The sequence below is a fragment of the Aulostomus chinensis genome, chromosome 4, assembly GCF_037954235.1.
Source record: "Aulostomus chinensis isolate RoL2024-O1b breed Wild chromosome 4, RoL_Achi_v1.0, whole genome shotgun sequence".
Classification (NCBI taxonomy): domain Eukaryota; kingdom Metazoa; phylum Chordata; class Actinopteri; order Syngnathiformes; family Aulostomidae; genus Aulostomus; species Aulostomus chinensis.
Window position 1 is genome coordinate 4,137,912 of NC_141323.1, and position 14,943 is coordinate 4,152,854.

Here is a 14,943-nt window from a genome sequence, read left to right on the forward strand (position 1 = left end):
CTTATGTGGTGGTCTCACATGTATTATATTCTGCAAGTTCAACCAAACAACACTGCCCACTCCTGCGATCTTGTTCAGATCCATTACATCATTTCAGTGCACCGTGATGATTAAAATGTACACATTCTTGGCAAATCTGAGCAAAAAATCATAGCTCTCTTTCTATAAATACTAATAAGCACTCTTACTTTAAAATATAGTGATAAACCATAGTGTATAAGCAGTTGGGAGTCATAAAATCAATTTTGAATTACATATCTTGGAAGCTTTTTTGCGCACGTGGTAGTTAAATGCTTAATGACCATTTACAAACACCACCCCCTCATCTAATCTCCAGGGTTTATTAGCCTGACTCCAGGTGAGGTTTAGCAAACTGCTCAAAGGGGGCAAGAGGGCACCAAACTCTTCAGCCATCCGTTGAGAAGAATATTTTATTATACCACGTCAGAGGCCGGGACCCACTCACGGCTACGCTGTTGTCTTCACAGCCCCTTGCAGCGTCTTCAGGGCCTCACATGCCGTTGCCAGTTTGGCAGCGTATTTGCTCAATTTACTATTTTTAATAGATGGCTCAGGTTTTGTGTGAGGTGTGAAACGGGCCCTGGCAAACACATCTGTAATGGCCACTGCCCCTTTCGCTCTGAAAATGAACCATCAGAGTGAAAATGTGAAATTACAAACCATTTTGATTATGTGCTATGCTACACTGACTCTGAGGGCAATTGGCTGCAAAACATCAATGCGTAACAAGGGATCAATTTCACAGGGTGTCCAAGAAATTACGGGGAAAAGTGACAAATATTCCTGTAATAAAGATCTGCTAGATTGCTTTTGCTCTAGTTTTGGCTGCTTTTCCCTGCACATATTACCTCTGCCAAGGAGGTTATGTTTTCCACTGTCTGCTTTTTGTTCGGGTTCATCACGCAAAAACTACTGTGTGGATTTTCACCCAGACTTCTCACATTTTGAATCCTTTATGCTGGTGCTACGCGGTGTTTGAAACCTTAAATTCCTGCATTTCATCACTTCTGATTAAAAAAAAAAAGTACAAATGATAAGTATTTGTCATTTGCAATTCATCATACACAGTGTAACTATGGGGCCTGGATCCATATTGACTCTGATTTTTCTTCTTTTCTCAGGACAACTATACATTTGCACAGCCAGGCATCCAGAGGAAAGTCAAGGCCCTGGAGGAGCTGGTCAGCCGGATTGATGGTAAGCCATCTTCCTTGCCCCCATCAATCCATCCCTCCGCTCATCCATAAAATACTTTCTGCTCACAGCTCTGTCATTTTTTTCATTTCCATTTACTTTCTCTTCTCTTCTCTTCTCTTCTCTTCTCTTCTCTTTCTCATACACAGATTTTCTCTTAAAAATATTGTCAAAACAAATCTTCAACCTGGTATTCTCAGTTACACTTTTGCTCTCTCAAAATTTTGTAATACCTCAGGAAGAATCTGTGCACCTTCGTCCAAAATCGATTTCCTATTCTTCAGTGGAAATGAAAAAGTAGGCATCCTTTGAATAATTTTAGTTTGCGATTGAAATAAATAAACAAATAAATATCGTAAAATCATGGCAAAGTTTGAGTCCTGATGGAAGCAATAACAAGAACTATCAGCTGGGTGCCTGTGGTGACATTTCCATGCCAAATAACTGGTGACACACAGTTAGTGACGCCTTTGATGTCAGTTTCAGTATAATATGTCATAGTTTTTTCAACAGTATTAGCGGAAACTATATTACAATTATGTTGAAGATTCTTCCGTCTTGACAGTAAACTGAGCATTCCTCATGGAAATGTGTCCTAATGAGGTAGAATTCCCTTTATTTGACTTACAGCTTTCATGACACCAACACTGACAGTTTGAATTCCTGTGCTGGAGCGACTACATGCACACAAGGACAACGCGTAACATGTGTTTTCACACCTTGGTACTTCTGAAGGGGTTTGTTTGTTTTGTTATAAACAGCAACTTTCTAATTTTCATTCCAGCTGGCTGTCAGGGAAACATGTTGATTATTATTACCAAATTGCTAATGGCTGGAGATCCATGTGTTCCTGCAGAATGAACTCGTACACGGCTCAAGTACAGCTCTCGGGCTTTGTCTGAATTCAAGGTTATTTTCTGAAATGACCCCCATCCAGATGTGTGTTTTAGGATCATTTTAGAAATAATGCTGTGTATTGGTAACGTACACTGGGCATGCAGGCTGTAACTGCTAACATACAAGACGTGGCGTGCGACACCTTAATGTAGTCATCCGTGTCGTAACCACTTGGACTTGACTTGTCATCCAGTAAAAGGTCACATGTTGGGGGAAGGACTTGTTGTGACTGATGAGACCTTGTCAGCAAGCAAACATGGGTGTGTGTGAAGTCTCATTTTCTGCATGTCCAGACCAAAGACTGCATTTCAATATGCACAGTAGTGATCAGGCCATTGAGACGCTGTGTCAAAGTCCTACCTTGGCAGTGCGAGTAACCGAGGGAGTCTAGGTAGCCGAGTGCTCTATTGCCTTTCCAACCAAATCTGGGGCTACCGGTTTGGTTCCCTGTGTTGCCTCCACCTTGGTACATACACAGTCGGCCATGTTGGTATCAGTGGGAAGCCAGATGACGGTAAGTGTCCTGGTCTCTGCAGGGTAGGTGTCCTGGTCTCTGCAGGGTAGGTGTCCTGGTCTCTGCACTAGCGTCTCCTCCTGGGACAGCAACCAGGACAGCTTGGAAGAGTGAACTGACTGAGAGTAACAGTTTACTGCATGACACACAAGTTTTACAGTCTGGAACAATTACAATTATCGAAAGTTAGCGTCGACTGTCTTACTTGGAAACAGAAGTCTGGACTTCGGTGCTTCACGTCGAAGACAATTGCTCAGTTGTAATGTTACACTTAATTTTACATGTGTCAAGTAACTTTTATGAAAAAAATGAACACTTTAACATTAATCTGTATAATTAAAAACCAAAAAATTAACCAAAAAATGTACTTGACATGATAACATATCTGCCAATATGAAGACGTCACCATTTTTGACCTATACTGCAACCAACCACCAGGGGGCTATCAAGTTATTTTGGCCTCATTTTCCAGGACATTCCTTTTTTTTTTTTTTTTTTTAATATTTACATTATCTATGGTCCACAATAAATGCAGTCCTAGATTTTTCAAACCAAACTGGGGTCAGCATCATCTCCAGAAGTCTAAAATGCTGAAGTACAGTAGGTGCTGTAGTGTAGGTGATACGGTTTTTCATCTATAGGCCCCTTTATCTGCCCTGGTTTTTCCTGAAATGGTGGAGCTCACCTGGTTTAATTGTTGCACGTGTGTGTGCGTGCGTTTTTGTGTAATTGGGTAGGTTGAAGCCTCTCTGTAGGAGTTAGCGTGCGTGATAGAGACTGATAAACTGTGTCACGTGAGTGCAGCGGTGTTAATGAGATGTGTGTGTGTGCGTGTGTGTCGTATCTTTAAAGACATAAATTAAGATAAAGAGAAGAAAGCAGCACATCGAAGCGCCACCACACCCTGGTAAAGGCATGAAAAACGACTCCAAATGTTTTACTGTATCTTATTCCATAAGTGCCCTGTCATCATAGCCGGGGCAGAGCCATTTTCTACCTCGCTAGCTTGACATTACCACCTCTAATGAGATCATAGATAGCTTTTATCTCCTGTTACAGGATTGGTTTTCGCTTTGCTGTCGACGTAGCGCCTGTTTTGGGAACAAGGCCTCTCATCTCTTCAGAATTACTCATCAGCGCTTATCTGATGCGGGGTTATCAAGGGGGGAGCCACGTCTATCATAACAAGCCGACGTGTGAGAGAAAACAAGAATATTCTATTGTTTCTCTCTGTCTCTGTGTCTCTATTAATTTTAGATCTATTGGACAAAACATATTGCGAAATATACAAATCTATTTTGTATTAGAGAGAGCAGGGAAACTTCAGAAAAAGCCAAATAAAATGCTGTAAGCTGCGGGACTTCTATGAGCTGCGTAAGAGATTTGTTCAGGGAATGTGAGGAGAGATGGGGGAGAGGGGGCGGGGGGTGATGTTGACCTCAGCCTGCTGCTTCATTGAATTAATGTTTACAGTACTGGGTCAGCGGGGGCAGGACATTGCTGATCTGTCTGTCTCTCTTTCTTGGTCACCCTCTCATCTTTCAGACTTAGAAATAAGGTACATGCATGGGACACTCAGAGAGAGTCAACGATAACGTAACGTGTTTTACGACTGTTTTCTCACTCACCACTGCCTACGTTAGGTTTTAGCACCGTGGGAGGGGAGAAAAAGGCTAAATATGAACAAGAATGACTCTGGATCAGTGCCATGGAAGCCCTTCATCCCCTCCTCCTCTTCCCTTCCCTGTAACCTACCGTTGAAAACTCTGAAAGGCACATTTGATGGGAGGAATAAAGTGACGCCAGCGTTTCTTCTACACAGGTTGTACTTGGGCGGCCCGCCCAGGTAGATTAAGACCTGATAAAAGATAAAATCCTTCCTCTTTACTGATAAGGTGATTACAGCTCAAATGTGTTGGCTGTGAAAACCACGGGGCAGAGATCATTATCATTTAAGACAAAGGTGCTTTTATGCCGACCTTGGTGACGCTTGTGTAACTCAAGTAAAAAAAAAAAAGAAGTGTTTTTTTTTTCCCATTTTGAGGCTGTATGGCATAAAACCTGAGGCCCTGACATTCTTAAAAAGAAAATAACCAGCAAAAGCACAAACAACCTTGAAACTACTACTGCGGAAGGTGACATCGCAGCAGCGTGTACTAGGTGTGGATTAATTTTGAGTAATTGATTATAGAAAATAACAAAGCCTCCTTGACCCCATGTGTGGCATTGGCTTATAAATGGAGAGCTGTGAGTAGTCAGTGGAAATTAGAAGAGCTCAGTGGTTTTGTGAAACAATGATGGAAGCAGACGTTGACGTCGACGCCTGCAGAAGAGGAGACTGGCTACTTCTCGTATTTGTTTCAGGTTTTTGATTGTCTGGGCCATAATTGGTGATGAGCAGTGGACATATTTCTGAACATGGCAAATAAGAAAGGTTGTCTATGCTTCTCATGTCTAAAAGGGATCCAACAAAACACGTAGTTAATCTCATTCCAGCTTTTAATCACCTGGCAGCTAATCGCTGATTACTTAATGATGAATAAATATGTGTTTAAAACAACCACAACCACACGAAAAAGAAGCGTGTCAATACAGTGGATGACCTGTGAAGACACAGAGAGGGTGACAGTGCGGCACAATTGTTTCAGGCAGCTATTTTGGGGGGGGGGGGGACAGGACGGGACATTTTTGTCGTTGCTATTTTCAAAATGCAGTTAAAAATGGAGTTTAAAAAAAAGAGTTTACTCTTTTTTTTGTAATTAATTTTTCAGTTTTAAACATTGTTTTCGTAAAGTGACATCATAGGAAACAGACTCCTGAAACGTATGCAATCGTTGATACAAAATGAGTGCAGGCGAGCCGCTGTAGAAGTTTGTTGAAATTGGCACTTATGTTTCAGTTTACTTGACAAAGGCAACGGGAGTGAGACTTAAAATGCTGTGATTTTTCGTGAGTGACGGCAGCGATCTGATAATACTGAATACTGAATGGAAGTGCTTTGTTTCCAAGGCTTGATCTTACATATATATTTTTTTGAACGGAAGATAGTGATGTTTTATGATCTGACATTTGCTGCAGATTTCCTTGGGACCTTTCATGTGAAACTTTTATTCTGTGAATTCTGCTTACAGTGGAAGCTACAATTGAAATTGAAAAGAGATTTTTTTTAAAAATGGCACTGTATTTAAAAAAAAAAAAAAAAATCAAAGACGTTTGTTTCATTGCTTTGATTCCTCCAGTGTAAAACAGCATGTGACAGCGTTGGATGGTTCTGACTGTGAAATTCCTTTGGTTCTTCCTCTGCTTGCCCCCCCCCCCCCCCCCCCCCCCCCAATAATTATCCTACTTGTAAAAAGTGACGCAAACTGCTAGTAGCCTTACTTGGTTGCTAGCACACGTACCTCCTCAAAAGACAAGCCACTTTGTCGGCTTGCTTGTAACGTTCCTCTGATCTCTTTATCTCTCCCTTATCTCTTTCTATATATTTGTTGCAAGCAAGTGCATTAGCACAAGTTCATCAACATGCAAATTGCCCAAAGGTGAATTTAGTTATGCAAATGAGAGCCGCACTGGCAGCGTGTGCTCTGTGCCTGAATTGTGTGAAAAGGCTGGTAACTGCATTCTGGGACTGTATTGCATAATGAAAGGCAGAAAAAGGATACAGTGTATTTGATGGGTTTGAAAAAAAAAGAAAAGAAAAGAAAAAGATGCCCAAAAAAATGGCAGCTACAGTTCAACAATTACCTGTCCGTGGTTGCTTTTTTACGGGCGTGACATGTTTTCCACGTACGTGTACGGTAATCATTTCATGTGTGGACGTTTTCTGTGTTTTGGCAGATTTTATGAAGAAGTGTACGTGTAGATGTAACATGTTTGTCTGCATTAAAATCATGCAGTTGTGGAGAGCAGCCTCTTACAGTTGAGGCTTTGCTCCTCCGTCTCAACCTGGCACGAGGTCAGTGACGCAGTTTCTCGTTTCACCGGCAGCACTTTCACGTTGAGTTATCTACCCTGTGACGTGTTGTGTATATCATGTGCATGTATGTATTTTAATAGGCTTACATGTCTCACCGCTCTCTGTGTATCATGTTTAATGCTAACAGATGGTGTGCCCACACAGTAAGATGTGCAATCATTTTGGATCGTAGGATGTCTTGTGCTTAGAACAGGGTTCCTCGTGTGCTAATTTGTCTATTCTTACCAACACACAAGTGCTCTTGTAGAGTAACACCAACGTATACGCCCTCCCAATCACTGCAGTCTCCCTCTAGCTGTACAGTAACAAGCGCGGGACCTTGTGAGAGTAACCAAGCGTCACTCAGAGGGCTGTCACTTTGGGTGTGTCGCCCCTCTATGTGAAGGAAAAAACAGATTTATTCATCGTGTGGCCCTTGATTAGTGACAATTTTCACATTTTTTCTCAACAGTATTTTACTCAGAATTAAAAAGGGAAAAAAAGTGACCGTCATCTTGTTTTAAACATTTATTTTTTTTCTCTTGTTTTTTACATTCAGCTCATATAACATTCCATCCACCAGCTGGTTGCAGGAAATCTTTTTTTTCCCGATTAGATAAAAATAGACGTCACCAAGGCCGAGCAGTGAACTGAGTGGTCAAAGCCTTAAGGTGCCTGTGACATAGTCAATAAATTAAACTATACATAAACATACTAAAAAATCACACACAAGTATTTTATACAGTATCTTTTGGATTTCTTCATTTGTACTATTTTTTTTAGGAATGCAGAACACTGTTAGTACGGCAATATAAAGCGATTCTTTTTTTTTTCACGGTATCTTGCCAAAATATATGGTAATAAAAGTGTGACTCATCTCAGGGTGTTCAGAAACCAACAACTTTGCTAGTTTTGCCCTTATAATCTTGAATGATAAAACTGTTTTTGATTCAGTTTTCCCAATGAGTGATCAATATAATGTGACGCACGTATACAGTATAGCGACCCAGTGGTACATGGCAAGTTATACTTTCAGCTCTTATTTTGAAAATTTCAGTAAATTATGCGGATCACTGCAATATTTATCGTATCACAAATTATTGCCATTAAAACCAGATTGGGATGGTGAGATTCTCGCCAATATCCAGCAGATGAACTATTTATTGACGATTTAACAATTGCATGCAATTCACATAGCAAAAAAAGACGGGGTGTGAAATGTTGCTCTCTCTCACACGATGTTGATGTTCTGTAGTCGCTGTTGCCGCAAACTCCGTTACTTTTATATTTGGATCGTTAGTTTCTTTGGTATGACAGGGTTCTAAAGCTGGCATGTATGAAGTCAAAGAGCAATGGATCAATATTGAGATGAGGTCATGTCTTTGATGCATGGCAGGGGAGCGATGGGAATGTCAGAAAAAGCGAATGACAGAAAAAAATAAAGTTGCTGTACTGGAGCAGAAGTGAGAGGGGGTGAAAGGAAAAAAAGGAGAAAGAAAGAGAAAAAAAACTAATTACGATTTGTATCAGTGGGACCATGAAGTCGAGCAGAATCTGCCTTATCAGCAGAATCATGGGAACCACTCACTGGTCTCTCTATGACCTCTGACCTTCTGCTGGCCACAAGCACTTCACCATCCATGCATGCGCCAACCACGGAGAGCAGACCGGCCAGCAACATGGCCTCCGTGCTAAATTTTAACCTGCGGTCAGACAGAAGACGAGACTCATCAGTCAATCAGCCTCTATGAGCGATGTCACCCTCAGCGCCCGTAACGACCCGACCCAGCAGGCTGAGCCCCGCACCACCTGGACACCGGCCCAGAACGTCACACCTGCCTTTAATTCTACCGTCCTGTTCTGTTCTTTAACTTCAGCTCCTCTGCTGCTGCTGCGATAAGTCCTCATGACAAATCCCTCCTACCATGCACCTCTTCCTCCTCCTCTTCCTCCTGGTGTTTGGTGAAGTCACTAATATTAGGCAGAGCAAGTTCATTAGTGTAATTTAACTTGTCTCAAGTTGTTACAGGCTCACACACACACACACACACACACACACACACACACACACACACACACACACACACACACACACACACACACCACCCCCCACCCCCTGTTTGGCAGCCAGCCAACATCTGTCACCATGATGCATTCGCCGTTAATGAGCTCGCCTTGTTTATGCTTTTACAGCAGCATGTGATAATTAAACTGCGGAGAGGAGTGTGAAATAATAGCTTTGTGTTTATTTCGCGCCCCGCTCATGTGGTGGAGTGCGCGCGTAATTGTTAAACATGCTTGCGTGAGCGCTGGCAGACAGGTGTCATTCAAGTGTTCGCTCTGGGTGTGTGTGTTTTCAAAGGGTTCCTGGCCAGGAATATCTTGCATAATGTTTCAACAATTAAAGCTGTATTTGGGAGTGTGGATGTGTGCTTGTCAGTCAGTGCTGATTAGAGTGTGAGAGGAGAGGATGCTATAGTTCCTCCCTAACTGGCTTTTCTCATAGATTCTCTGACAGCTTTATAATTACAGCTCAATTATGAGGTGTGTGTGTGTGTGTGTGTGCGTGTGTGTGTGTGTGTGTGTGTGTGTGTGCGCGCGCGCGCATTGAGGAATGGGCTCCTCAGGTCGGATGACTGTGAAATATGGAATCGCTGAATACTGAGCGACATTTTTAATCTTTTGTTCTGTAAAGACGCATAAAACAAACATTTATCAAGAGCAGGCAAAGGAACAAAGGCAGCTGTTCTCAGTGTTACAGCCCCGTAAGCAGCAAGTTTTCAAATGACATTTTACTCCTCATCTATTTCTGTCAGAGAGGGTTCACACCAGCCTGTCGAGAAATGACACTGACGGTTCGAAGCATGTCATTACACATACCACACATACAGTACACAACGTATTGAAGTAGATTCTTTATTGGAAAGATGCTTGGCTGTTTTTTTGTTGCGTTTGACATGGACAGTAGCTGCTTGCCAATCATTGGTGTAATTCTGTCAGCCACTTTCTCAGCAGTCTTTCCGTCTCTCGCCAATAAGAACGTATCACAAATGTTAGCCATAGCTAGCTCACCTCTTAACCTGCCGAGTCTGTTTTGTTGGCTAACTTAGCCATATGCTAACATTTGAGCCCATGCCAGCAGCAGAATTGTCCACCATGTAAAACTCCCTTGGAAATATATACGGTACACAGGATCCATGGGTATTTTCATAGGTGTTGGCATACATTGTAGTTACCTGTTCTGTGTTAGTCAGCAGCAGATTTCTCTCTCTCGCTCTTCTTCTTCTCTCGCTACGTACAGTGGAAGCTAGCTGCAAACGGCCGCGTTCACCCAGGTTTTGGGTTCCTCTTGATGTGGATTTGAGATGGAGCCAATGATTACATGTGTCTACTGCAGGGTAATTTGACCTGGGACTGAATGCTGATCAAACCTGTTCCCAGTGGAGAAAAAAGCTGGGTGTTCTCGGTGTTTATTCCAGTGGGATTGGAGCTGAAGCGAACGGTGACTATTAGATAGCGCCAGAGGTAGGAAAATGACAACAATGCGTTCCATTTAGCTTTCAAACAGCCAACAATTCTTGGATTTCTTGAAATCGAATGCTGTAACCAACTACAGGCAATATGCCTGTATTGTGACGCTGGCTGTTTTCCATTTGAGTGGCCATGGTTATCAGAGTATACACTTAAGAGCACATGACAGCAACATAAAAGTTGGCATTTAGATCCACCAGCCAGGAAGCATTTCAAAAATTGGTGGGAAAATATTGTTGAGATTGCAGCGCTATGAGGTGTGAGGTGGGTTGTAGATGAATTTTCCAATTGTTGGCCCTTGTACTTCCATCTGTCCCAGGTATCCACACAAGCAAATACAGTGTACTGAATCTTTTTTTGCTGTCATCTTAGCAGCTGTGTCCACAGCTGTTTATTCCCACTTGTTTTCCTCTCCCTACTCGGCATAAATTAGTTTCTCCCTCAAACAGTTTCTCCAAGAGTCTTAAAATCGCATTGAAGTGTTATTGCTTGTTATTGTTTGCTGTAGCTTTTAAAACACGTGAATTTTTAAAAGTGTCATTCGGAGGCAAAAAAAATCTAACATTTGAAAGTTCAGTAAATCCCTGGATAAACAGGGACTGCAGCGAAGTAGGAGTTTCTTTAATTGTTGCCTACGGTTTTCAACAAATTTGACAATGTAAAATATAAACTTGACTCTATTCAAATAAGAGTATTGTAATGAACCTTTTGTGTGGGAATATGTTCACAGTTGCACAACTTTAAATTGAGTTGTGCGTGCGTCCTGACAGTCACGGAGATCATGATTTGCAGAAAAGTGACAAGCAACCTAAAGGTTTGCATTTCGATTTATCAACGTCTAAGTTGCATTTACCTGTATTATTTCCAGACAAATCAAGGCTTTCACAATCCAGCGGAAATTGATGTTTTCAAATGTCAATCTTCATTGAGTCATTACATCTTAATTGACCCCCCCAAGATCCAGTCATGTCAAGCTGAAAACCTGATCATGCTTGTTTTTGTTTGCCATGTTACAGGTGTATAATGCAGAATATTTCCACACACTCCCCTGGGATACACTGATACCAAACATCCATATTTTTTGCAACAGTAGAGTGATATCAGCTGATTTATCACCATTTTACCAAGCTGTTTATTGGTTTTCAAGCATCTCCAAAATAAAATTCTGCTCGATTCCATCTTAATTATCAAAAAATAATTCAAAATGTCACCACAGGACAGGATTTAAATACATACTTCATGTTTTCTTTCAGAGGTATTTCAGTTCAACAGATATGATGTATCACAGATGAATTCACAATATCAATCAGCGCAGAGTTGCTTTATCATGATACAAATGGATAACAGTGGTGTCGTCCCTTTGATTTCTACTGCAGCTGCTGCTGCACAGGGCAACGCAAAATTTGACCACGCACCCGCTATTGTTGTCCTGTAAATTGATGCTACAGCAACAAAAGGTTAAAAAAAAAAAACCCCATCAAACATGTGTTTACTGTATATACGGTTTGTAAATCCTATCATCTCGGTGTTTACAGATGAAAGTTTCCAGTCCAAGCAAAGTGCTCGGGGCTGAGAGCCACTGACGAGCTGAGAAAGTCAATCAAGAGACTGACTCATGCATTGGCGTATTTGGCCTTTTCAAATGAATTCTTGGAAATATTGAACAGATCCAACATTTGCCAGTCCCATTTGTTATGTTAGAACTCTTTTGATTCCTCGTCTGCCAAAGTCTTTGATGTCCCATGAGGACTGGTTACTAAAACCATGTCCAATCAAAAGTAATTTGTGAGATACTGTTTATAAGTCGCGCTTCCCTTGAAACCCACGAGTGCCAGGCCAGTAAAGCAAGAGACAGACCTGATTAATTTCCATGCCAAATTTCAGAAAGTGCTTCGTAACAGACCGGGGGTTTTCACGAGCAAATCATGTAAAACCAGAGCTCAAACTGCAATCAGAGATGAACCTTAAGGGTTTTCTTGTAAACAAAGTTGCATTTAAATTCAATGTCTCTCACCAAAACGCAATGTGTGTACCCTTGAGGGCTAAAAAACTTTCAGGATGCATTTTCAAGCTGCATTATACGTTTGAAAAGCAGGGGGTTTGATGTTGTTTAAAAGAATCTTGCACTACATCCGCATTTGCACATTTCCTTCCTTACCTTTGCTCTCACATTGACACCGACGTGCGCAGGCAAAATCTGACTTGTGAAAAATGGCCTGACAACGATGCTCGTTGTCAATAACTCCGCAGGGGACATGTGACTTGAAATGATGTTTTCCACACACAGACACCCAACAGTTTTAAAAACCATGTGTCTGTTGATTTGGTGCGATTATTGTGGACAATATTGAGCTTTGCAATATGGTAAATAATGTCATGAACCCATCTCCAAACTGCCATTTTTATCCAAGATTTTAGAAAAAGAATTGCGCCCACTCAGATTAAATCTTTCAAGAATGCTAGTTACATTTTTGAAATTAGGTTTCCACTCCCTGCATAGTATTGAGTCGCTATGGTGAAGGACTGTACTCCATTTTAATTGTCCTTGACCTCAGTTCAGCTTTTGATACAGAACTTAATGTTTTAATCTGAAGAACAGTGTTGGCATATTGATGTGGCGTTGGACTGGTGTGTCTCCTACTTGTCTTAACAGGTTGTTGTCTTTAACAAGGCGGCGACTCCTCTTGTTCTCCTCTTGTTTGTGGGGTCCCCCAGGGTCTATTTTGGGCCCCCTCTTAATCACGGTCCAAATGCAACCCCCGGGGCAAACCCTTTAGAGACATGGCGTAGACTTTCATCATTACATAGATGACACCCACCTATATGCCCCGTTACAACCTGCGACTGCTATTTTGCACATTATGTCCTGTCTTATTTAAATTGGCAATTTGATGTTCTCCCGCTGATTGACTCAGTCAGAAATTATTATAATTACCCCCCCATTCTCTAGCAATGTAAGACAGTTGTTCCTCTTATCAGGGGGCCTTATCAAAAATTGTTCTCAGAGAGGCCGGCAACCTAGGAGCTATCTTGTGATGTTCAGGTGACCAAAGTGATGCAGTCCTGCTTTGCGCAACTGAGATAATTGATTAAAATCAGGCCTTTTTTTCCTCTCCATCCATACTTTGATCATTTCCAGACTTTACTATTGTAATCCGCTTGATTCCAGTATCAGCAAGCAAAACATTCGAAGACTGCACCTGACAAAAAAGGGCGTTGAGACAGATTGGTCGTGTTGCTGCATGACGTAGCAACTGCAACTTTGCAAGTTTGGCACAACACATCTTGGTCTCTCATTGGTCTTCATACCACCGTATCCTTGAGGACAGATGGTGGGCGTAACTTTTAGCAGATTCTACACACTGACGTTCACACACACACACACACACACACACACACACACACACATGCACACATTTATTCAACTTAAATCGCAGCTTTTCTTTTTAGGAATGTAATCACACAGGCTGACATCACATTTGGGATTAGATTAATTGTGCAGCACTAATTTGAATTAAGGATTAATGAGTGTGTCAAAAACAGCTGGTATTTTTGACTCTGTTTTTCACCTCACCCCCTTTTCACTTCGTACCTTTTCACTATTTTTATTTCTTGATCGTTATACGAATGTAAAAGAATTTTCTCAAACATGTTTCTCTGCAGAATCCGTACATCGCCACATGCACCATTACGAGGTAGAGTACTTGCAGTTTGCCTTTCGCTGGATGAACAACCTCCTGATGAGGGAGCTACCGCTGCGCTGTACCATCAGACTATGGGACACCTACCAGGTACAAACACACGACACAAAGCTTTTTATATTCCATTTTGTGTAATCTGTCCATTTCAATCCATCTGTCTGTCTATATGAATTCCTGAAATTGGCTTATAATTGGTGCTTTATAAGTCCTTCCATTACATCCCGGCAAACCCAGCGGGAGAAAAGCAGCATCATACACATGTATGCTCCCATTAACGTATTGAAACATGGCATCTGACAGCCTGATTCAAAGGATGGGTTGAGTTTCTCACACGTATGAAGTGAGACTCCATGACGCTGCGATGTAGGCGGCAATAATGCAAGAACTACACAAAATACACAAAAAGGATTGACAGATATAAAAGACAATGCTCACACTGATAAATAAGGCAGGCTAATCTTGAGGTCTTCAGCGGTTATTTGAGTTACTGTAGGATATCAGTGTCCCTTGTCATGAATGGAGCTAAAGTTTAAGGTGACCTCATGGTGTCATTTTGATTTGTTTTGTCTAATTTGTGTGTGTGTGTGTGTGTGTGTGTGTGTCCTTTAAAGTCAGAGTGAAGCCCATTACTGCACTGACCCAGATGTGTAAATGTTTGTGAGAGGGCAGGCTCTTAATCCCGTCCAAACACAACCAGACCTGTTTATTCTGCTGCCCTTTCACATTTGCACATCGTAACAGGTGACGCCTACAGTGAGGCTGTGATGGTAAACCTCGTCAATAACACCTCTTGTCTGTCACGGACTCATTGGGGGGTTATGTGTGTTTGTGTTAATGCTAGTATTTGTGTGGACAACACTTGAGCTGAGACGTATAGTATAATGGAATTTTGAGTTGAAGCAAAGGTTGAGAGAGTAATGTGTGCGACTGCCGTGTTTGGATAGACACGGAGGTAGGAGGTAGGAGGTAGGAGGAGGTTTCGGGGGAATTTTCCCATCGGAGGCACACTTGTGCTTCAGTGTGTCCCAGCTACTCTCACAAACATATGTAGTGAATCTTTTTGCTGTCTTCGTAGCTGCGGTGTCCACAGCTGTTGTTTTTCCTTCCTCTCCTCTCAGCACTGTCAGCAT

At 41.8% G+C, this 14,943-nt stretch overlaps 1 protein-coding gene across 4 annotated transcripts in view; it reads left to right on the forward strand.

Moving 5' to 3' along the window:
- Positions 1 to 14,943, forward strand: part of tbc1d22a (TBC1 domain family, member 22a) — a 136,024-nt gene that overhangs the window by 86,394 nt on the left and 34,687 nt on the right. For all 4 annotated transcript variants that reach the window (XM_086201147.1, XM_086201150.1, XM_086201149.1 and 1 more), the window contains 2 exons: positions 1,143 to 1,218; positions 13,776 to 13,903. In XM_086201147.1, the coding sequence (XP_086057273.1) occupies positions 1,143 to 1,218; positions 13,776 to 13,903 (204 nt within the window). The remainder of the gene's footprint in view (positions 1 to 1,142; positions 1,219 to 13,775; positions 13,904 to 14,943) is intronic.